General features: G+C 41.0%; 1 protein-coding gene across 13 annotated transcripts in view; it reads left to right on the top strand.

The window, feature by feature from the left end:
• PAK3 (p21 (RAC1) activated kinase 3) overlaps positions 1-25,501 on the top strand; it is a 240,498-nt gene that overhangs the window by 140,257 nt on the left and 74,740 nt on the right. For all 13 annotated transcript variants that reach the window (XM_045523142.2, XM_045523137.2, XM_074359933.1 and 10 more), the window contains one exon: positions 11,371-11,572. In XM_045523142.2, coding sequence (XP_045379098.1) covers positions 11,398-11,572 — 175 coding nt within the window. In that variant the 5' untranslated portion in view covers positions 11,371-11,397. The remainder of the gene's footprint in view (positions 1-11,370; positions 11,573-25,501) is intronic.

Here is a 25,501-nt window from a genome sequence, read left to right as displayed (position 1 = left end):
GCATTGTCACCCGAGTAATAGTTCTGAAATTCAAAGCTAATCATGCCATCTCACTGCTCAAAACCTCTCCATCTAGACAGGAAGAGTCCAAACCCCAAAGAAGGGCATCCCAGATCCTTCTCAATTTGGTCTCTACTGATCTTATTTTTCCCATCCCTCCTATGGTCACACCAGGTTACCTGTAGTTCCTCTAACACACTACGTTGTCTCTCATCTCCTCTGGGCCTTAGTACATGTTGCTTATGCCTGAAACATGACTTCTCCATGGTTTGATTACTTGTTCTCCTGAATTCAGCTCAAGTGTACTTCCTCTGTGAAGCTGCCTTCTTTGGGCTGTGGGAAGCCCCTCTCTTGACCTTCAGCAGTAACTTGTTGTCATATTTGCACTGAGCTGTCATGGCAAAGACCCATTATACTTTAAATCTCTTCAAGGGTGGGGGCTGCAACTTGTTCACCTGTTACCCTAGACCCTGGTGAGCTTCAGTACCTTGCTCAAGTGTAGTGACCTCTGACTCCTCTGGGAAGTATTAGCTACCCCTCCTCCACTGGCCTTCCAAAGCATCTCTTGCCTTCCTGGGCACATACTAGGCACTGTGGAAATGCTGAATGAATGAATGAATGAATGAATTTATCTGTGAAGATTTTGTGATTTCCTCAAGGTCACAGAACAATCCAGAAGTTGCGCTAGAATCAACCATTCTTCTTTTGTTGGAGACCATTCTTTTGGGTTTATAAAAAAGACCCAACTAAAACTCAACCTCAGAAACGAAAACTACAGAACAAGATGCAACTTAGTTCTTAAATGCAACATGAAAGGCAGCAGTTTCTTTTTCCAAGTGTTATGTTCTTAATACATTTTTGCCCAAAGAAGTCTGTTTTGCTTGTATATGGCCTTAGTTTTGGAAAATGCTTTGTGTCACCTATACTGTAGTTCCCTTCTGTAGTTCACCAGGAGCCAGTGTTCTGGCTTTTCAAAGTCTCATGATGTCTCTTTCTTCCAGAGGGTTAAGATTTCTTCTCTTTCTTACATAGCACCAGCATCACTTAGTTCAGCAGAAACGGACCCAAGGCTAAGAAATGTAATCTAGCATGCTTGGAGTATTTGTTCGTTGGACTATACTGTTGAATAATTTCTTACACCAACCTGGTACTTTTCATTTTCCAAATCCTGATGAACTCCTACTTATCCTTCAATACCCCACTGAAGTGCTATATCGCTGATCCTTCTGAAAACATTATTTACCCTTCCTGCTCTGTCCCTCTGAAGAATCCTGTGCCTACCCGGGTTGCATCCCACTGTATTCCCTATTGTGTGTATGCATGTCTGCCATCCTCATTTAACTGGGGCTCTTTGAAGACAGGGACTGGTCTTCATTCATCTCTCTTTACATGCCCCCATGTCTGATGCAGTACCTGGTACATGTGAATGTTGGTGGCATGGAGATGAAAGGCGGGGCAATGATGTTCTTTGGCGCATCCATAGCAAACACTTTCCTTCGATGTGGAGGTATGATAATTGGCACTGATTTCTCAGACAATAGGATAGCAGTCAGAGAGTCTTCCCTTCTTCTGAACGGCTACAGTCTCTCTTAGTTGTTTTGTTGTTGTATTTTTATCTATGTATTTAATATACATTTTATATATAATATGCAGCTAGAGATGAAACCCACTGCTCAAGCCTATAATCTCACTCAGGGCTGGGCATTTATTTCTCTCTTTACTCAGGCACCTCACATGGTGCCTGGCATATAAACTTCAATAGATATTTGTCGTTGTAAATGAATGCATGTACAGATGGGTTGCTTAAGAGGCATATTCTTACAGTTACTGTCTCATCTCTTCCCTCAAAGGGTAGTAGGTCTCTGCTTTGATCATAGGATTCTTTGAAATGAAAGTCAACCAGCACTTCACAAGAAGACAGCATCTAACTGGTTTCTTTTCCTGTAAAGAGCCACGTTAGGTTGACATAAGATCTTCTCTTTTCCTGTCTTTATACAGCTCTGTAACCTAGAGACCCTCACTGTTAAGCTGGCCAGAAGAGTGTAGGGCATGCCTCCACAACCTGCAAAAGGCCACAAAGCCAGCTGGTGATTGGCTGACCTGATTGTGAGCACAGGGGATGCATTAGGCTCAACTGTAAAGGAGAAAGAACACTCAGAGATGAACACAGATATATAAACACAGATATATAAACACTCAGCTTTCCTCCCCAAATGTTTGTCGGGATGTGTTTCTCGGCCACAGTCCAGGCACCACAGGAGTAATTTGGAAACTGCTGATTCCCCCTCAGGCCTGCTGACTCACACTCCTTGCATCAAACCCTGCTTCTGCTTTATCTGCAATTTTCCTGATACCCTTTCTCCTTTTGAGGTGAGGGCTGGGCCCCATTATCTCAGCCTGGGAGCTTCCCAGGGCCACAGAAAGACTTAGGCACATGGAAGTCTTCTCTGTGTGTGTGTGTGTGTGTGTGTGAGCACTGGCGAAGCAAAGCTTCTCGTGTGCTGGAGGAGGGATCTGCTCTGGCATGAACCAGTCGTGCGCCACATCTTGTAGAACTGGACACTGGTAGTTGCAACCAACTGGTAGAGTAACAGGCAGGAAGGGGAAAGCCCTGCTGAATGGATCTGACAACTTGTAAGTGACGAACTGGTAAGCTGAGTACAGGGAAGCCATAGGAAAGCAAACATGATCAATTGTGATGCCATCCTTCAGGCTTTTGGTTTCTAGAGGAATCTCCTTGGGTGGATTATGATCTTTTCTTAGAGCCATGGCCAGTTTCCTTTCAGGTATAAATCATCTTCAGTAGGGGTAGGAGGTGGGGGTGGGAGATGGCGAATTTCTGCAACTGCTGCTATGGCCAGCTTCATGTTTACCCCTGCCATTTGTGCAGTGGGATGGATGGAATGTAGGTCTTGTTATGTCCCATTCTTCCTTCTGCATTTGAAGAAGGCCCCTTTTTTTCATACATAGCATTTCTTCTTCCTTCACTATAGCCCCCAAATAAGATGCTAAGTCAGGCTCTCAGCTCTTTTGTAAACTTAGGTCAAGAGAAAAAAGCCTGAAGAAGAGTTGCTGCAAGTTACACCTCCCAAAATTCTTTGACCTCCAGTTCTGGCAAGATGTCTTTTTTTTTTTTTTTTTTTTGGTAGAATATGAGCCAAAAAATCTCCTAGCCTTGGGTCTTCGGATGAGAAAAGCAGTTGAATATGAACTTTGCTAAAATGGTCTAAATTCCTGGTTTACGTAATGCCAGGGTCTCACTTGACCCCATGTAGCAACTCTCTTCAAACATTTGATGGACACCTTCCCTGTAGAAAGCCAATGTGGGTATAGAAAATTGAGAATGGACAAGTTCCTGGGACAGTGAGCCACAGGGTACAGGCTGAAAAACAATGTCCAGACATCTCTGTGGCATACAAAAAGCCCCAGCAACTTTGGGAATTGAATTCTTAGGCTTGAATTTGTGGCTCTTTCCCTGGAGTGGATCAGGGAAGGGTATAATTATCACCCAGGCATAGTAACAGCAGCTAGAACTCCAGAGACTCAAAACGATGGTTTACCATATCCTGCTCACTCGGGCTGTTCGTCTCGGTAGTCTGCACCGGATTTTTTCCATCTGAATGCTTCCAAGGATTCTGTTTTGAGAACTAGGAAATGTTTTATTACTAGGCTTTGCTTTCCTTTTCTTTTTCCCACACGTTTATTTGAGGCATCTTCTATTTTTTTATCCTTAAAAAATGTCTACCTCTGTTCTTTATACATCTTAGTTTCTCTTCTCAGAAGCATTGGTGTTGGACATGAAAAGCTGAAACCTGTAATAATGCATCAGTTTGTAAAAATAAATACTCGTCAGATGATCATTAGCATTTTCTTGGCATTAGCTCATGCAGCATCCACGATGAATAATAAAGTATGGTGCTGCATACAGTTAGAAGCTTAGGAAGTCATTCGAATAGGAACTCTTTGCCCTGTCTAATCGATGCAGTATATGAGGTCTTGGCACTGGAGCATACCTATCGATTTCCTTATTTGCAGCCTCTCACTGAAATTTGCAACTGTAATATGCTGGCTTATTGGATTTATTTAATGTGGATTTCCTGCTGAAAACAATGGAAGTCACTCATAAAGATGTTAGCTGAGAACAGGACTACCACAGAACCGACCTCGTTTGCTCTCGCATTTGAGAGAGATCATGGCTGTATTCTGTGTGACTGGGCTTTGTATGTGTGTCAGTAGTGAGCTATCTTTTGCAGGATCTAAGATTGAAACTCAGCAGCTGTAAAAAGAGCTAGTGCCTCCCTTACTTGTCTGGCTGCTTTTGCAAATCTGCCTAACAAGTAGCTCAGCTCCTCCTGATCAAATGATCTTCGAAATGGCTTCCCTCCATTACACACTGTAATGGTATCTCCCAGGCGAGGCGCTCTGAAACAGCACACCCCTGTCTCTGATAGCAGAGTTCCCTTGGTGAGTGCCCTAGAACAGACAGGCCCCAAAACAAGGCCGTCTAAGAATTGGTCCTACCGGCCAACGAATCTTCTTGGAGTCCTGTCAGTAAATCTCCTAGCCTTGGGTCTTTGGATGAGAAAAGCAGTTGAAGTCAGTAAGTACCAGCCGGAAATGGGTTGAAATGAAAAAAAAGCTAAAACTGTCATATGAAATTGGGGAGGGTGAAAGTGTATATATGAAGAGAGCATATGTGTGTTGGTGGGTTTACTTGGATACACATTGTAATGGTGTCATGGGAAGGGAACTGAGAAGAGTTCGAGCTTCTAGTTTCCATTCTTTCACTTTGTGGTGACCTTGGGTAAGTCACTTAACCTCTATGCTTTGTCATTTCCTCATATGGAAAGTGGGGATGGTGCTCCCTTCTTCACAGGTCGGTGCCTGGCTCAAAGAAGAGCAAGACGTGGAAGCTCTTTGGACATTACAAAGTTGTACAGGAAAAAATGAGGTGTTGGTAATCCATCCAGTGGTAGCTGGCTTCTATTCTCCATGGTGTCCAATTGTTTGGCAGTTAGAATAGTGCCGATATTTCTAAATGCCTTCTTGGCTCAGACTTCTTCCAGTAGGCATGTAGGCCTTTTCAACATTATGAAAAACTTAGAGCATCAACAAGTATATAGAATGTATAAAGTTCCGTGTCACATGTGTATTGAATGCCTGCTGGGAGCAAGGCGCTATACTAGACAGTAGGAAGCATACAGTTATGACCGAGGACTTCTCTCAAGGAGCTTATGATCTAGTGAGGGGAGTGAATGACATGTTTCGTGACTGTGTGCGATTTGAGACAAGATGGTGGAAATGCTAATTTGGGCCCATCTGGCTGGTAGTGTGTGGTGGGCTTTCCCTTGTCTACCTAGTCTAGGAATGGGAGTGTGGGTTTAGGGCTGCTGGGAGACTCAGACCTGGCTTGTTCTCCTCCCTATAAAGTGAGATGAATGCCCTTTCTCTCTTCTTTGGCATCTTAGCATATTATGGGAAATAATGTCTGAAAAGCTGCTGGAAATCTTTAGATGCAAGTTGCTATAGAAATGCAGAGCAAGGTATCTTTCTTTCCAATTATGATATATTGTCCCTTTTGTGGAAGGCTAGATGATTTTTTTCTTTTTCTTTCTTTTTGGCAATTGACAACAGTTCACTACATTTTCTTAGCACGCTCAGTGATAAGTGTCTGGCCTGTTGGTTCAGTTGCAAATAATATATCCAAGATAAAGTGGGTTTAATGTCAGCGTGGGCTAGTTAACAAAGCATAATTGGTTCCCCTGTCACAGTTTACACCTGGAAGCTTAGCTAGCCATCTTGAAAATGTGTGCTTCTGTTTACAAGGGAGCCCAAGAAAGATACAGCAAGTACCTTAGATCCTTTTCCCACCACCAAAGTATAATCCAGTGTATACATCGTTCTCATAGTAAAAGCAGCAACCTCATCCTCAAATATGAAGACCAGTCTGGTGTTGGTATCATTGTCTAAGGAGACATTAGCTGACTTTAAATCTATATGTACTTAATACCTCCAAGTTTGGAAGCTGTCATTAAAAGTTCAATTTTTCTTGATCTATAGAACTAATTCTTACTATAAAGATTTTCCCAGTTCTAGAAATTTGAAATGCTCTCGTGTTCTGTTAATGTCTTAACACAGTGAGAGTTCTTTGACTTGTTGACTACATTTTTGAGATCCTAAAATCAGTCTTCTTTCATATGTGCTCGGCAGTTTACCTGCCATCTCAGCAGCTCCAGGTGTCTTGCAACCAACCCTATTCTTTCTGTCGGTATCTCAGAAACATTAGGAAGTTCACCCTGGAAATTTCCCCTGGGCTGTGTCTCAACCCTGTGTTAGATCCTCTTGTTTGATATGAGATGGATACAAGCCATACTGGTGCGCTTACCGATTTGCAGTAATGGCCTTGTGCAGCTGGTGGTTTTTGAGCTTTACCTTTGGCTTTATTAGATCACAGGTGTGTATTGGCCGGCCTGGGCTTTTGTTTTTGAAAGGAGGCCAATATTAGTTTGTTTCTCATTGGGAAGATATGCAAATAAACAATTATTTAGATTTTGAAAGCAGACAGAATAATGCAGACATGTGGGTTGTCTCCGATGGTACCAGATCTGATGAAAATATTTATTCCATTTGCTACTGGCTTAATAGTTGGTCTGGCAAGTTGTAGGGCCAGTATTTCTGGATTCTCACCCTTTACACCTAGGTAGAGCACCTGTGGCAAATGGGCAAAATTGGCATTTTTGGTTGCATCCAGTTCAACACATATGCCATGGTATGAATTTTTGCCACATTAGCCTAGAATATATGTGATTACCTATCTTTACCCTTGACTCATGGAGCATGCATGTTGGTGGCTTTCTTTTTTCACCTACTGAACGTTCTCTGAGGATCAAGTTTGGCACTGCATTGATTAAGAGAATGCATTTTGGAAGAAGGGGAGAATCGTGACAATTATTTATAATGCCTAATCATTTCATCTCAAGGTGCCATGCATCTTGATAAAAGTTTTCCTCTGAAATGCTCTGCAGTAAATCTCTGTGTCAAGAGGCAAGTCAGTGAAGCTCTGTGTGTGTGTGTGTGTGTGTGTGTGTATACCTGTGTGCACATACCTAGTGGGAGGTGGGGAGTAGAGAAGAGAGAGAGAGAAAGGAAGATAAGGAGGCGGGGAAAGAGAATTAATCTTTCTTAGTACTCTAAAAGAGGGCTGTTCCGGCTTCTTGGTTATCATGAGACAAGAGGCTCATTTCTTTTTGCTGATGAATTTCAATTGTAATTACAGGGCATTAGTGAGCCACATTAAGTCTCAAGGGCTGGACCAAAAATACACTATCTGCAAAAGCCGTTTGAATTCTCTCTGAAACACCTAGTAGCCAAATCTGAATGCAATTTGTGAACAGATACAAATTGTTGCTGGTTGTCCATTCAAGTTAGATGTTTCTCTACAATGCTAAGGGCCACATTCTAAAAGTGAAATGAAATGGCCTGTGGCTGGATCCACCGTAACTTGCAAGTTTCTGCTGTGTTGCAGAAGTGAACGACAACAGTTAAACTCGAAAGATCAACAGTTTTTCGATTGGGTTCCTAGAGAATAATGGCTCTTTTGTACAATTCTTGAAATAGAGCCTACAGCCGCCCCAAACAAAATAGTCTCTTTCAAGATCTTGGAAATAATGACCTCATAGGCAGATTGAACCAGCAATCCATAAATAGTATCCTTTGTAAAATGCTGTCTCAGAGGAGGGACCTGGCTTAGTAAATCAGCACTGTTTACAAACATAGCAGAATAGAATCCCCCTTTTTTCTATGTTTGTGGAAGAGTCGGAGACACCTCCCACTTGGGAAACAAATACATTAATAGCAGGGCTTCCTTACAGGTCCCTACCCTTTCTCCATCGGTCATCTGAAAGTGTGCTTTGAAGCACTTGCTCTGAAGGTGAGTTAAAGATAAAAAGAGCCTCCTGCACTATTCCTCCGTCACCAACTCAGAGTTATGTGGAATCATTAGAAGATGAAGGTTGGTTGTGCCGTGTAAAGGGTAAAGAAGGACTGACGTAATGTCACGATAATTTGAGCAAAACCAAATCTGAAATGTCTAGGTAAATGAAGCGATCATTTGCTTCATGTTCCTATTGTGAAATCAGACAAAGATTCTTCAATTCCATTTCCACTTCTGCAAAAGAGGTTTTATAATCCCCTGAGGGGTGAATGGAATTAAAACAATTCCAGTTTGCTGGACAGTAGAAAGATGTGCCATCTAGGCTGGGTTCCTTGCAGAATGGACCACAGCAAGTGTGTGGTGTTCAAATTTGGGGCAGAAATTTCTGGTCTAGTAGAGGAGAGTGTAGTGTGAGTTTTACATACCAAGGAGCTCTGAAAAGAAGCAGGGCATCTAACTTTCGAGTCTCCAGCCAGAGAGAGTAATTAGGAACAGAAAAGGCCACTGTTAGCCACACCTAATTATCCAGAACAAAGGAGCCAGTCTTTTGAATTATGTAGGTGCACTAGAACCCTGCCTGGCCCAGACTCCTATTTGCCTTATTCGGTAAGGTCAGCTTTGGATAGCATTTTAAAGAAGCCATGCGTGTTTCTCTGACTTCTGTCTTCTCCAGTTAAATAATATGTCATCAGATAATAGATACCATCCAGAATATGGTGGCTCTCTCTCCCTGTGAGACACATCTTTCAGAAACTTATCTTCTAGGTATTTCTATTTACATCCTCAGTGCTTTTGCAATAACTTTCAAATTTCATTATTTTTACCAACCTTGGTTTTGTATATTTGAGCTTTACTTAATAATCACGTCACATTCAGGTGTTATTTTTGAACCCAGTAAAGTAAAATGACAAAACACACACACACACAGAGAGAGAGAGAGAGAGAGAGAGAGAGAGAGAGAGAGAGAGAGAGAGAGAGAAATTCTTATTTCGACTGGTATATTCTTCTTAGTGGCTAAATTAAAACAGTGAAAAATTCAAAAGGACACACACACCCCAATGTTCATAGCAGCACTATGTACGATAGCCAAGACATAGAAACAGCCTAAATGTCCATCAGCAGATGACTGGATAAAGAAGATGTGATACATATATACAATGGGACACTACTCAGCCATAAAAAAGAATAAAATAATGCCATTTGCAGAACTATGGATAGACCTGAAGATTGTCATTCTTAGTGAAGTGGGCTGGAAAGAGAAAGAAAATGCTATATGACATCGTTTATATGAGGAATCTAAAAAATAATAACAATAATAATGACATAAATGAACTAATTATTATTTTGATTTCTTGAATATGTGTAAGCACATTTGACTGTCCTTTATGACTAGATTACTGCATTCTGTTGATTCTTATTTTGTAGTTGGCTTTATTCCTATGTAAGTTTAAAAGCTAAAGATCTAATCTGTTCTTAGAAACAATAATTAGTACATATATGTAAACTAAAAAATGTGCAATATACTGTATATACGTATTTACATGCAATATAATGTGTATGTGCAGTCAAACTATAATAATTCTAACTAAAAAAAATGAACCTGTTTGATAGAGAATACCACTGGTGAAGTCAGTCTTAAATTCCCTTTTCTTCTGGAGAAAGAATGAATTTAGAAGGACCAAAATCAAAATGCAAAAGAGAATATATACACATTAGGGCTGGTTTTATATGCTGGTTAAAATATTTACCAGAATTATCTGTGAATATACTTGATCCTTGACATCACAGTTGCTTTTTCATTTTACCTTTTGCTATAGCTTCACCCATATAGGAAAACGTGAGACTTAAGTTGTTGGTGGTGTTGCCAAAATACTTATTTGAACATTTTCACTGTCATGATTCCTGAAAAAGGTACAAAACTGATCTTAATTCATTAAGATAATGCAAGGCATAAGACAGGCAAAGGAATAGATAACTTGTCCAAATCAAGGTTAAGCCAGTCATTGTTAATTGGCAGTCACCTGTGCAGATGGAGAAACTATCAATTGCTACTCACCTATTTATTCTTGAATACTTGCAGGCTCTGTACATTGGGGAAAATTTGAAACATAGTATACAGTTTTTAAAAAAAGTCTCCACATGACATAATGGAACTTAGAATTCATTACTGAAAATAATAAACACGTTGTAACCACGAAAGGGCTGAAAATTATGGTAGATTATTTCTCACTGTAGCAGGTAACCGGGAGACCTCTGTTTTTGTTGTTGTACTTAGGCTTGTTTATAGTAAATGTTATTGGGATACAGTGATAGGCCAAGTTGTGTTTGGAGAGCTCTTATACTCCTAAGTTAGTGCCAGTTGATACTTGATGAAATTAGAGATTTTGTTGCAGTGGTATTTGCTTCTGCTTGTATTCAAACTGGAGATTCACTTGGAAGGTTCTCTTAACACCTGACTTATGATGGCAAGTGTCAGACCCTGACTGGCAGGACTTGCATTCTAGTGGGAGAACAGCTGGAAACAGAAACAGATCCTTGGGGAGTCAGTGCTTTTCTAGTTCACTTTACCCTCCAGTGGGATGAAACCTGAATGTATTCAGCCCGAACACAAGATACTAAAGAATGATAAAATTAAGAGCACATAAGTTGCTAAAACCCAGATTGGTTCTTATAGCCCTGTTATCCCTGTCAACTCCCTTGTTTCCTGTTCCAGGGCATAAAATATGACAAGGAGTAAGGTTTTGATGTCTCCTCTGGAAGTGATCTTCTCGTTAGAGCTCCTCTTTGCTCCTGGTGACATTTGGCTTTGCTTTATCTTCTACCTGCTTCTTGAAGGTGGGGCATTGTTTCCCCTAGCAGTTCACCCCAACTCTGCTGAAACTACCAGGTTTATGAGATTGTTTCTCAGTTCCTCCTCATAAAACAATAAGAGTGTGTTTTAGCAATCAGGTCCACACAGGTGAGAATCAGATGCCAAAGTCATCCCAGTGTCAAAGCGACTAACACATCATTGTTGTGGGTCACTCAAAATCAACAGTCAGGCCTGTGTCAACTGAAGACTTCAAGGAGGTGGTGCTACCTGACTGTGATGATCATCAGGATAGAATGTTTAGAGAAGAACGATTGTCAATTGTTCATTAAAAGACTGTGAGTGGACCATAGAAAATAGAATTTCATTGTGAGAAAAGGAAGGGACTTTAGGTATTTGTGTTTACATATTGAAAAGCCATTAATTATTGCCCACGCTTTCCTCTGGGAAATTGCACCACTGGTCTTTAAGGAGGTAGCTCCCTTCTTTCTAGAAAAGAAACCCCTCAAAATGTTCAACGCAAAACCTAAGACAACATGAGACCCAGGCTTTTGTTTCGAAGATATTAGACTCTTGTAGATTGTTTTTTTTGGCCCTCTCCTAACTTCTGTTTTCTCCTCCTCTTTAGGAGCTGTGCAGTCAGTTGTAACTGAAAATGTCTGACAGTCTGGATAATGAAGAGAAACCCCCAGCTCCCCCACTGAGGATGAACAGTAACAACCGGGACTCTTCGGCACTCAACCACAGCTCCAAACCACTTCCCATGGCCCCTGAAGAGAAGAATAAGAAAGCCAGGCTTCGCTCTATCTTCCCAGGAGGAGGGGATAAAAGTAAAGTATCAGTGGCTGGGCATTGAAAGGGGCTGGTTGATTCTTTCCTTGTCTCTTTCTTTCTTGAGTAGTCATTTCTTGAGCGTTGGATGTTCAGGGCCTGCCTGACATTTTTCATCTGCATCTTCAGAGGTTGCATTTTGTCAGAGGGTAATGTTTGATTGACTTACTGTGGGTTTGCAGAAGATACACTTATGCTATATTTGCTTTTCCCATAAAATTGAATTCATAGCATTAAGCCAGGGGAAATCATAGCAACGGTACCGTCTTAAGTATATAAATAGTGACTTTCATTCTCATAACTTAAAGGAGAATTTATAGTCATCCTTTTCTAACTATAAGTTGTCCTTATTAGAAATTTGAGTATAGGTGAATTTACTTCTGTATACATTTTTGACAACCATGAAAATTTTGAATTGAGTATACGGGAGTCAGTCCAAGTGCCACGCTGTTGTCTCTCTGACTATATCGCAAGGTGGAAAGAAACTTCTGACTCATTTGTTTCCTCTCCTGTTTTTCTGCCAGTCGTCCCCTACACAACCAGCCCTTTTTGCACTGAGTATCACAACAGTATATTATCATTTATCCTTGTGTTGTGCATAATACCATTTGGTCCTTAAATATCACATGCTGACACTCTGTAACACTGGGGGAATATAAAATCTCTAGTAAGTAATTGTCAGGTTGCATGAATAAGCATAAAGCTTAAACATGGCTCTATAAACGTGACCATTGCAGTGGAAGAGAGTGAAACCAAGTACAAGGACTCTGGCACCAGAGAAAGTTGCCGAAACTTTGGAAGAGAAAAGGGACAGTTTTCATCTGCTTCTTCGAGGCAGAACAAATAGCTTTGTAGGTTGCTTATATGGTATTGCTTACGTGGTATAAGAAAGCTGAAACTCTTATTAGGGCCAGTATCACCTCTTGTACACCTGCGTCACCTTAGAGATGCTTTATCCCTCATGACCCAAGGATGGAAAAGATGGAAATGATGTTAAACGTCTGGATTGAAGACAAGCAAAGGGAATAAGAAAACACTTTCCATGCAAGGGACATGTGATAACAGAATTTTCAAAGACATGTTTTCAGACACCAAAGTGGGTTCCAAAGAAAATTTTGCCAGGAGCAAGGGATGGTTTGAGAAATTTATGGTGCACCATGACTTGGAGACCAAGTCTTATGTGACAGTGGTACCAAAGAAGGAGCCACTAGATCCTGCAGCTCCTGTGTTGTATCTGCCACAACTGCAGAAAATGACTGAAGAGAAGGACGATATTTCTACACTAATCTTAGGTGCTGTTGAGACCCATGCTTTGAAAGCCTTGAACAATCCTACTTGCCTCTTAGAAGAGCAAGAACCAACTGATGCTGACGTGAGGTCAGCCAAAACAGAGAGGCTGACATTTCTGGTCTTTTGCCAATACTCCAGGTGACCTCATAGTGAAACTAATACTGCTCTGCAGAAAACTATGCCCAAAATCTTCTCCAAGGAAAAATACTGAGCTTAGTTTCCAGTATGCTGGCGTGCAAACAGAAAGACTCCTTCTCTCCTTAATGAAGGGTTTGAAGAGTGCTTTCTTGTGGAAATTCGGGACTGCTTCAAAACATCTTCAAAGTCCTACTGATTATTCACTGTCTGTTTGGTGCCTCAGATGCATTTGCCAATGGGCAGATGTTAGGCTTAATGTTAAGATTGTCTTTATAACCAGCTGCACGTTTCGGATTCTTGAGCCCTTAGATCAGTGTTTGAACTGGCCATTCAAGAAGACTTCAGCCAAACTAATGTATAACGTTGTTCTTCAGAATCTCACAAAGATTCCTCTGCCTGAAGATCTTAGTGCATGGGATTCCTACACCATCACTGATGCTGTATTCTTAATGAAAGAGGCATTAGATATCTTAACAGAGCCTTTCGTTAATGTGACCTTGGAGATTTGGCTGGAGAGAGTGAAATATCTGTCAGTGACTTTTCCTGAAGATAGACTCTTTGGCTCAAGAACCACCTATGGTTGAGGATGAACATTTGGCTCAGGAGCAATCACTAGCTGAAGTTGAATCAGAACCTGCTGATGCTGATTCCAGTGAAGTGATGTGCTAGAGGATGATAGTCAGGAAACTCCTGGGACCCCAGAGGTGATTATCATAAGTGATGATGAAGATAATTAGGAAGCTGTGACACTGGAGACGAATACAGTTATAAGCAACTGGAGAAGATCTTTTAGAACGAGATTAAAACCTCCCCAAGAAAGTAATGAAGAAATTCGGTACTATTACATGTCAAATCGTACCTGTTCTAACCTTGAGTTATTTAGCAGAATTCCATAAAGAGGTGCTATGATGCCTTCAAAACAAATCACATTGGAGAGAAACCATCTTCAGCAGAACTTAAATTGGGTAGTGCCATTTAATACCATTGCTGGAGAGCTAAGCTGCTTTCAGACAAAGCTTGAATGATTTAATTGAACTCTATAAAGAGGTGCAAAGAGTCTTTTTACATCACCATGTTCAGAAGATAGCAACCTCAGAAGAGCCTAAATCATTGAGTAGTGCCATTTGAATATGTGCCAGACAGCAGATAAGCTGCCTTCAGACAGATTTGCATGATTTAATTTGAGCTTGATACAGAGGTGCTAAGGTGTCTTCAGAAAAGACTTGAGAAGACAGAAAGCATCTTCAGAGGAGCCAAAGTCATTAAGTCATGCCACTCAAATTCGCTTGCTTGATAGGGCTAAAGCGCCAAGTAAGTTATTATAATTTCAGGATTGGACTTAGATTAAGACTCTGAGAGCAAGAAGATCCATGATTTGAACTAACAGTCCACCTCTCTTCATTGCTTCCCTGTCACCCCCATTTTCCATTGGCATAATAAGTGGTACATTCTCATCACCTCTGGAAGTCATCTCAAGATCTAAATGGAAAGTATATAGAGCCTATCACTTTTACTGATTTAAGCTATGTCCACTCTCATTATTGTTTTATGTAATGTACCATCATTGTTTTGTTTTACTGCACAAACAAATATTTATGAGGGCTTTCAAAGGTTCATATGTGACCTCAGTTTCTCTGCCCCTTTTTTACCTCCTAAAATAATAATTTCCTCAGCTGAACTCTCCTACTTGGGTGGGGGTCATTCAGGAACTTGACCTTCATAGGTAAGGAAGGGTTACTATCTCTGTGTTTTTACCTCTTGGTGATTATAACCCTCTCTGGGTTATACCACAATCAGTCTTGAATGAATGGAAAGAGCACTGGACTTGGGTTCTGGAGACCTGGGCTGAAGTCCAGCTCTGCCAGATTTTTGTGACTTTGGGCTAATCACTTAGTTTCTCTGATCCTCAGTTTCATCACCTGTTAAATGAAGATAATCAGACCTGGCCTACCTAGCAAAAATATTGTTGCTAATCCAATGTAATTCTAAATAGAGTGCTATTAAAAGTAAAATTAAAAAGTGCTAAATAATCGTGAGGTGTTATTACATTTGTCATTGTGGAACTTACAAACAAACAACTAAAAAAGCTAGATTTTAGAATTCGTATTTCTTTTTTAAAATAACTTTGGCCCTAACTAAAATCTGTATGTCAGTTATAGAACATTTTAAAAAGGTAATTAAAATTGTCCATAATTTCACAAGCCAAAGATAAGTAACTGGGTTGGTATTTTTTCCCCCAGTTCTTCTCGTCATATAGAAATTGTTCATCGATATAAAAAACTTGGAAAATAAAGACAAGCATATAGAAACGATAAAAAGCACCCATATTCACAAATCTCAGAAACAATGTTAATATTTTAATGGCTTTCTTTCCAGACTTCTTTGTGGCTATATATACGTATGCTTTTTAACATAGTTAAAATCATAATAATATACAGCTTTATATCCTGCTTTTTCAAAAACTCAGTGTTTTATCATGAACATTTTCCTACATTTTAAAAAAGCATTCATAAATATCATTTTTGATGGTATATCATATTTCATCATATAGTGGCATCATGGTTGATTTAACCATTTATTTGGTCAGTTATTTGGGATCCTATTCAAATTTTTGTCATAAATAATGTCATGTTGTCTATTTCTTTAGTTAAATGAAAATGCTTGCTCTGGTGACAGCAGAGTTTTTTTTTTGTTTTAAGGGGTCTCTTTAATAGCCACATTTCATTGACCAAATGGAACTTCAAGAGATAGGTAGAAGAGAAAGAAGTAGTAAACGTAATTTCCAGATTGAAGATCTGTCTTTGTTGGAAGCGGTTCTGGGAACTGAATCTTGGTGTTAGAGCAAAGTCAGAGGGACAACTTGCCACTGTCTTATGATGCTTCACCATATAAAAGTTTCCAGAATTTAGGCCAGGAAGAGGACATTCTGAACACATGGTTTGATTTTGTTTTATGGACCCTGTGACGTGTGAGACTGATCAGGTTTCTCTTTTGTTGGCTATTAGAAAGCTTGGCGCCACGCGTTTGGCCCACGCATAGCACTTGTAGTGGGACTCTGTGGTGTGTACACACTTTGTATGAGCTTTCTTCCAGGCTCCACTCCATTTTGTGTGCCTATCTTTGTTTTGTTTTGTTTTGTTTTCCCTTTCACTTTATCTACTTCGAATTTCTGCTGCTGTCATATCATATTTTGTGTATTCTTGGGAGCTGCCTTATATACATTTTGGAGCAAGGTAGAAAATGAATACATGGATGAAGAAATAAATACATGAAAAAATACTTGAATAAATAAAACAATAAGGCAAAGGCAATGAGGCAGACAAATCAGCCAGGACTGTGGAAATGGCGTGGTACCTCTAAAAATAATCAAGGTTAAGGACCTGAAGCTTAGAAGCACATGTGGGAAAGAAGCAGGTGAGGCTGCACTTGGCGGTGATGTGTTCTGTGTGACGTCTGTGTCTTCTGAAGTGTGCTTCTGCATCTTGTGTCTTGTGCTGCATTAGAGCATTAGGTGTGTTTCAGGGGACACGTGATGCTGTGTGAAGGGTCGTGTCTTCAGAGAGCACAGTTCATGTGCATTTTGTTTGTGGAAAATGTACAGAGATTTGGGAGCTGGTGAGCCTGGAAATGGAAGTGAAGGTCCCTCTTCCTGGAGGAGTACAAGGCGATAGTTGGATCAGTCAAATCAAGATGCATAGGAAGTGATCTGTCGTTTACTAATTAGTTCCTACGTGCCAAGCTGTGTGACAGGTACTTTTCATGTATTGAGTCTTTCAATCCTTACAACTACTCTGTATTATCCCCTTTTTACAGATGAGGCAATTTAAGCACAAAGCGTTTAAGTAGACAGCCCAGGGTCACATAGCAAACAATAGAAGCCAGAAATCTCCCAGGTCTCTGGGGCGCCAATCGCTATACTTGTACATTAGCAATGAGACAAAGGGATATGTAGTAAACTATGTTCCTAGCATCCAGAAGCCAGCAGTGGCTTTCACTTTTCCTTAAAAGGATGTTAGTGAGCTTTGAAACATATCTGAATTTCAGAAAAGGGGACTTATCTATTGCCACTCAAAGGGAAAGAAAACTTTTTTTCATGTTTTTTTTGGGGGGGGGGAAATGATGGTGAAAAAATATTCTTGACAATAGGGATGTGCTAATATTTGATTTGGGTGTTGGGTGGGTTAGATTCTCATTTGGCGGGTTAGATGGGTGTACTTTACTAGCCTGCACATTACTTACTTTAGAAAGTTGAGGCTCTATGTGAGTGTGTTCATCTGTGTGAAAAAGGTCTTAATAATGTCATATAATTTTGTTATTGTATTGCATATATATATATATATATATATAATTGTTCTATATATATATATTATATATATATAATTGTTCTAATTCCGAGAGTATGTTATCTTCTATACACACTACATAGCAGGAAGCCTTACTGTGCAACAATTATATTAAAGAAGACTCAGTCATCCTTTATGGTCTTGTTAATCCAATATTTTGGTCAATACACATTAACTTTCTTCTAATTAATGCACAATAAAAAATACTTAGTGTGGTAAGTAGACTGAACAGTATGCAGTCTTTCTTCAGTGATGCTGAAGACCCTTTGGGATCTTGCAGTAGCTCAAGGTTATTTTCATTGCACTCATAATGAGTAGGAGTCTCAACTGAGGGTTTTGTTAGTAGAAAGCCAGATGTCAGAGACTGCTACATCCTGAATGGTGTGTACATTCCTCTTGGTTCTTCAAATGTAGGCTGTACAGCTCAGCAAAGAGTGCTCTTTGGAGATCACTGCCCTGCCCTTTGGCAACAAAGGAAAGAACCTCCTCTTTTCTCCTAGGAGTCCTCTGTGTTTGAAATGGGAAGAAGGGGGGATAAGGATGCATTCTACTTACTAGGGCCTATATTTCTACTTCAAGGCTGATAAACAGGGAAACTGGGCACAAATATGGTGACCCACTAGACCCAGCAGACAAATACAAGAGAAATATGGAATATGGAATTGGGAGATAAACAGATGAAAGAAGCAACAGGGGGAAATAAATCGAGAGAGAAAGTAATATATGAGAGGGAGATTAGGAGATGAAGAAGATACAGGGGATGTATGAGAAGAGAGGAAGACAGAAGAGAGATATATTACACATTAAAATGAAGTGTTGCAAGGAAAGGAAAATTGACACTAGCTAAGGGATGTGAAGTTGCTTTCATCCTTAAAACAAATGAGGCCTTTTCCCCCTCTCAAATTTATTTGTGCCCTGTATAATTATCCACATCGTCAGAAGTGTCTGGTTTAGGACATTGCCTCATATTTGCTTTTTGTTTTCAAACATTTTCCATTGAAATTGTTGGACGCGTGAATTGGGTGTAAATGAGAGTGGAACCAGTGTGTGTTGCCTGGAAGAAGATGAGTAAGAGTCAACTTCCTAATGATTTGTCAGAATGATCACTGTGGCTGAAGGTTTTTGAAGATGATACTGCTGAAGGTGATGGCTGTTTGTGGGTGTGTGAGTGGGGGTCACTAGAAGGGCTCACAAGGGACCATCATTTCTTTATTGTCCCATCATCCTCATAGAACACTCAACCCATGAATTGCATTTATAGCTGCCCTTGCAGAAATCAGGGACCACTTTGAGTTTTTTATCTGTACATTAAAGGCTACTGATTTATGAAGAGCACATATTATTTTCCATAGCCACTGAAGACCTGACAGGAGGAAATGGGCTTACCATTTCACCAGAGGGAACGTGACTAGCCATAAATTCCAAATGTGCTGATTAAATATTACAAATTACCAAGGGTGAAATTTTCTAGGTTCTTTATTGAGGGAGTCTCATGGCTTTAGCAGATTCTACCTGAAAACAGGAGAATGAACCTTCTACCATGGGCCTTCCCAACTATATACTTCTGGACTTTGCTAATAAAATGAAAGATATAAGAGCAGTGAATGTTCGATAGCCCAGTTTAATCCTCTTTCTTGGTAGTTATATTTGCAAGGGTATCACTCATAGGATACAAGTGCTGGGTTTAAGAAGCAACAGATTACTTAGTTCTCCAGCAAGCAGTTACACTGTTAATAAGTCTATTCCTAAGGAGATGATGTATTTCGGATGGCAGTTGGGGGATTACAGTGTTCAATGTACTTTCATATCAATTACATCCTTCAAACCCCCTATGATGGAGGCAAAGATTATCCATTTTATAGAGGAAGGCAGAGGGTTAGAGAGGTTAACTGACTTCCACAAACTTGCCCCACTACTAATTACAAAGTGAGGCTGGCCTAGAATTTCTATCCCCGACTCCTAGTCCAGTGGTGGTTGAATCATATACTGCTTGCCGTAAAATGAGGGTCACCTAACTTGCTTTGCGGATAGGTTTTGGCCAATGGAAAACACAAACATGGAGTTTTTAATGAAAGTAAGTGAAACCTAGGTGAATCTAACCCATTTTCTCAGTCAGCAATTACAACAGTAGTCATAGCTTTATTTTTATAAGTCGCTCCTCCTGAAGGCCTAACTGGCTAGCAGAAAGTAACAGCCTTTGTTAAAAAAAAATTGTTAATTATTTCCCCCGATTCATGTGTTGTTTTTTCAGCCTTTAAATATTCTTCTCTTACAAAAATAATATCTAATGCTTTTACAATTAAAATATTAAATAACTATATTAAAATAGAACACAAGAGTCACCTCTCCTCCTTCCCTTTAGATTCACCCATAATCCAGTATTTAACAATTTGGGCCCTTTTCCTCATTATTATTGAACCACTGAAAACACCTACCCCCCAGCTAAAGAGTGACTAAATCACTAAGGATCGTCTGTTGGGAAAAGTAAAGGTTGTCACCCATAGGAGATGGATGGCCCTTTAAAAATACTTATATATCTTTTCAACATGGCATTCCCAGAGCGAAGCCCAGGGATACTGAAGTGAAAAGCAAGCGTTTTAGTATGATGGGTTTGTAACCTAGCACCCTACTGCCCCTGCCAGAAGTGACCTCTATCTCTGCACAAGTTCTTTTGGCTTCAGGAACATGTAACACTGAGTACAGATTTGCACCTGGGCCGGGGGAACGGGACAAAGAGGGGAGAGGGAGGGGGGCTTCTTGTGTCAAGCTAGGGGTTGTGGGACAAGGGACCCTCCCAGCAGGGCTCCAACCCCAGCAACTCCAACATGAACCTCCTAGCAAAATACTTTTTAGACCTTCTTTATCTCAAAGGACTTCATGGAAGATCACAGGATAGAGACTTATGTGCAACCAGCCAATGCATTAATCTGAGTGGCATGCTGGCTTTGAGCACAGATCTGGTTTATTAACTAGCTCAGTTTAAGAATGAGCTGTAACAGAATTGGATGTTCATATAGGCTTACCTGGAACATGTTCTGTAGTTCACTTCTATACTTTACTCAGAAAAGGTTTGTGCCTGCTTTTTATGTGCCTCGCTCTGCGCTGAGTATTGTGGAGGGATACTCCATATAAGGCAAGGTTCCATGTCCTCAGGTAAAAATGTTCAATCTAGGGGCAGAAATCAGACACATGTACAGTATATACAGGAAATGCCCAGTAGGTGATCTGGGAAGCAACAGATGCAGTGGCAGATAGGTTCCCCCCATTCCACCCCCACCATTCATGTTCTTCCTCAGCCTGTGTGGAATAGCAACCATCTTGAAGCCTGACCCCGCCATGCCATGTGTACCTCGCAGCACAAAGCTGCCTGGTTTGTCTTGCAGAAAACACCTTTTCTATCATATAACCCTCCCTGCTCAAAAGCGACCTCTAATTCCATCTTTCTTACTTCCTGATTTCCAAGACTATACCCTATCTATTTACTCCTCTGTCTTCTCCCTGACTCGTCAATATGCTATATATGTTCCTACTTCCAAGCTTTGCCTCTCCTTTCCTTCCTCCTTGAGCTGCCTTTCCTTCCCTGCCTCTCCATCCTTTAAGACCCATTTCTCAAGTCCTCCCTCCTCCAGTAAGCCCTCGCCATCCACCGCGAATTTCTCTGATCTTCTTTTCTTTTGACATGCTACAGCATTTATACTCTATTCTTCCCCATTTAGCACCAAATTTTCTTTGGTCTGGTAGTATCAGTTGCTATTTCTTGTTTGCGCAGCTTATTTCTCCAGTTAGATCGCAAGTTTAGACTGTTACTTTGATTCCTAATGAGTCACTCAGCACAATCTGTCACTACACTGATCCACAATTCCACGTGTGCTGGTTAACTGATCCACTGACTGATTCAAAGGAAAGGAAGCTGGAACAGTAGCAAGAGAGAGTTGTTCCTCAGAGCCAGGGTTGTGAAATGCTTGCTGCTTAGAACTAGCTAGCCTGTGTGGGTTTTTTTCTTTGGAAAAAAATTATTTCTGCATTTAAAAATATGTTTTATGTAATATTTTGGTTTTAGCTTTCTGTATTAATGTGGCTTTCAATGTCGTTTTTTATTATGCCATATACTGTAACTTTGTGTGCTTTCCATTGCTTTTTTTAAAAAATGATTATTGTTCTATGCTTTTAGGCTAAATTTATGTAGGAAAGCATTTCTCTATGTTTGTCCTCTGTTATTCCTTTTCTTTTCCTGCATGCTCTGTTTTCAAGGAGCTAGACAGTGTTCTAAAAAATAATTCTGGACGTGACCATATGACATCCAATGAGAAGGCCCAACCAATCTTCCAGGAATTTTAGGGAAGACGACAAGTGGAACTCGTACAACAAGGAAGACTCAGGTGACAGTTTTCTAAAATGCTTTCAGAAGGCAAGCATAGCACCACCCTGGGATTTCATCCAGGGGAGAATTGATTGCTTTGCTGTACCTTAAACCCTGCACAACTGTGTTGCCAATATATGGTCGTGGCCCCAAAGTGGCACCTGACAAGAGGTGTGCCCGAGTGAGTACAGATTCATCCTCAGTGTTGGGGAAACAAAACAGCAACAACACCATCACCACCAACTGCAAATATAGCAACTACTCGCAAACATATCCTAGCCTTCTTGGGGAAACTGGATCAATGTCTCCTCATCCATGAACACATAATGGCAAATAGGCATGCCCTGTCTCCATGTATTAGGTCTCATTTCACATAATGCAGGTCATTCATTCATCCATTCATTTGTTCATTTGCTTATTCATTCAATATTTATTGAATCAGGTACTGTGCTAGATAGATGTTGGGGTACAGAGGTGAATAAGTCCCAGTTCCTGCCTTTTAGGAACTGATTGATGGCCTAGTAAGGGACACAGACAAGTTAGTCAATGAGCAGAGTTTAGCGTGCTAAGTACAATAGAGAAGGGGGCACTGAAGGCATCTATTCAAGATTGAGGGGAGGGGCAGTTAGGGAAGGCTTCCTGGAGGATGTGACCACTGAACTGAGGTGAGTCTTAAAGAAGGAATAGAGCCAGCTATGTAAGAGTTGGGTGGCATCCCATATAGAAGGAGCAGCATTATGAGGGCAGCAGGCATGACACACTACTGGTTGAGGTTCTCTGACTGTAACTACAAGTAGTTCAGCAGAGCATGAGTGCATCGAGCATGAGTGGGAGAGAAGTGGGAGACAGAGCTGTGGCAGTAATTGGGGATAGGTTTCTGGAGGGCTTATATATGCCATGCTAAGGGCTTTGAATATGATTCTGGAGGCAAGGAGGAAATGTTGAAGCTGGGGAATAATATCAGATTTGTGTTTCAAAATACCACTCTAGCCAAAGGAGAAGAATGGCTGTGGGCGGGGTAGGGGAGGATGAAAGAGGGCGAGTCAGGCCGTTGGAGTCATGCAAGTGAGAAAGGACCTAGCCTAAGGACTAGTATTAGTAAGACTAGGAGAGAAAATGCAGAGGGAATATTTAGGAGGAAGAATTAGTAGAACTAAGCAACAAATCGGATGGTGACAGGAGAAGCTAGAGGAAGGTGAGGTAGGGAACACAAGAGGACTGTAGTTTCTTATTTTAGATAGGGAAAGGCAGTAGAGAATTAGTTTTCTTTTGAAAATATTTAGAGTGAGGAGCTTGTGAGGCATCCAAATAGAGGTATTCAGTGGGCAATTAACTCCATGGGGTCAGGGTACAGCAGAGAGGTCAGGGCCGGAGATCACGAAGGTAGATAGTAATTGAAACCATACAAGTAGATGAGGTGACCTAAAAGAGAGTTGTGTTGATGAGAAGAGATGAGGACCTAGGACAGCTCCCAGGGAAGACTAGAGAGTCTACAGAAGACCTAGAAATGGGAGGAATAGACTCCAGGAAAGAAGTATGTGAAAGAAGGTGGGGAGGAGTTAGTTTCATGAGGTCAGGACTTTCATGACTCAGCAATGTCAGCTTTGACATTTGAGAGGTCAAGGGTTCTGAGGACTGAAAAAAGGCCATATTAAAGGAGATCAATTGGTGACCTCAGAGACTCATTGCAGTGGTTTGAAGAGTGAGGGTTAAGGAAGCCTAGATTGCCTTCTCAAGAAGTTTAAGCTACAGAAGGAAAGGTTGAGAGACTCTAGCAGCTAAAGAAGGATGAGAGGTAGCAGAGAGTTTGAATTTTTAAGGAAAAAAGAGAACTCAGCATGTTTTTTTAAGCCAAATAGGAAGTGTCCATAGAGAGGGAGAGATTGGAGATACAAGAAGAAATAGGAGGTAATTGATGGAGTGAGACTCCTTTGGAGAATTTACAGGGACAGGGATCTAGACAATCAGTGAAGGGATAAACTTTAGGTGGGAGGACAGACACTGTTTCCAATAAGATGTGATGTGAAGGGGGAAGATGTTACTGATGGAGACAAATTCATAAGAGTGGAAGAGAAAGTGGAATCAAAGGAGTTCCAAACTGATGGCCTTCATTTTTCTCAGTGAAGTAGAAGGGATTTCTGACTAAAAGTAAGGGAGGAGAGGAAGAAGCAGCAGGTTGAGCAAAGTGGTGAAATTCTAGAATATTCAGTAAGAGAGGTGGGAAATGAAGTTGGCAAGGAGCAAGAAGATTATTACCCAGCACCACTGATGACCCATTGATGTCCATGACCTGTATAGTCAGCACCCATCTGCATGGCTCTGTGAATTTTCCCCCCAAAACTTTCAGCAGCCTCAGCATGGAAGTGGAGTTTTCATGGATGGTTGGATTCTGTCAGGATAAGGGTTAGGTAGGAGAATTGCAAGAGGAGGCCAAAGGAGCATAGTTTCCAGGGCAGTGGCTTAAGAGCAGTTTGAATGATGAACCATGCAGTCTAGGCCAGGCGGAAGATGAGAAATTGGCTAAAAATGGAGGGATCCAGGGATTGGAGGTGTTGTTAAAATCAAAGAACAAATAAAATAGGAATTAAGGACTTGAAAGAGTGAGAGAACTAGCGGGATGGGGGGCTGGGCTCAGAGAATGAGGTAACAGGGCTATTTCAGAGACTATTTCAGAGAAAAGGTCGTTCTGGATAATGAAAAGTCCTAGGGTAGCTGTGGTTTTCCACTCTGTCTGCACATCATCTATGGCGCTTAAAAAATCCTTTCCCATGTCTCACCCTCAGAGATCCTGATATAGTAGGTTCTGGGTAGGCCCAGGATGTTGGGATTTTTATGGAACTCTACATGTTCTTCTGATGAGCAGCCCTGTTTGAGAACCACTGGTTTAATGGTGGCCATGGGAGTGGATTGAAGAAGTGGAAGGTAGATGAAGTCCATTAGAGTTGAGAGAGGTCAAGGAGGTACAAGGAAAGGGTGTGAAAGAGGTGTCCATTTGTATATCACATTTCACAGAGAGATGGCAGCATTGAGTGTAGGAAGGAATACTGGGAGCCAAAGTCCTCAGTGGATTAGGGAACTTGACGAGGAGAACAAAGTGGCAGTAACCTCAAAAGACAGGGGTGTGTAGGCAAGTGCAGAAGTACTGATCTTAGACAATCTGAAATAAAAATGAGGAAACTCTGCCCTTCTCCACTCCCCCAGGCCTAAAGATTTGGAATGAGGAAGAATGGTCAGCATCCATCAGGACGATCTGAGGAAGTGATACCTTCATTGAATAGTAGGGTTTAAAATTTTCTCCATGCCAGCTGCTGAATGGAAATATGCAAGGATCTTTAAAAATTAAAGTTGCTGGAATCTACCCCAGACTAAATATGAATCTCTGGGAGTAGGGCTCTGATGTCTCTCTCTCTCTCTCTTTTTAAGTTTCCCACATGAGAGTGGTGCACAGTGAAGTTTGAGAACCTAGGGCAAGAAGTAAAGAGCACAGTTAATGAAGAGGTTGAAGGTGTAGGGGGATATTAATGAAGCAAGCCCTGGTCACTAGAAGAAATGCAGAACATTGGAGTGGGGCATATAGGAGATGACAGATGACTGGAGATGGAGATGGAGTGGAATGGAGAAAGATGTCAGGATGAGAGACTCTGGAGAGATAAGCTGGATCCTGGAGTTACAGCCAGAACCCATGTCCAAACAGAGGGTCCCAGGGCCAAACACCGTTGGTAGTTTGTGGTCTAGTCAGCAATTTGTGGCCTTTGTTCTCGATTCCAATAGAATATGGTTGATGTGCTTAGAAAGTG

This window comes from Camelus bactrianus, chromosome X (assembly GCF_048773025.1).
Source record: "Camelus bactrianus isolate YW-2024 breed Bactrian camel chromosome X, ASM4877302v1, whole genome shotgun sequence".
NCBI classification, from domain to species: Eukaryota; Metazoa; Chordata; class Mammalia; order Artiodactyla; family Camelidae; genus Camelus; species Camelus bactrianus.
The sequence above is the reverse complement of the archived record's forward strand: the minus strand, read 5'-3'. Positions and strand labels throughout refer to the sequence as shown.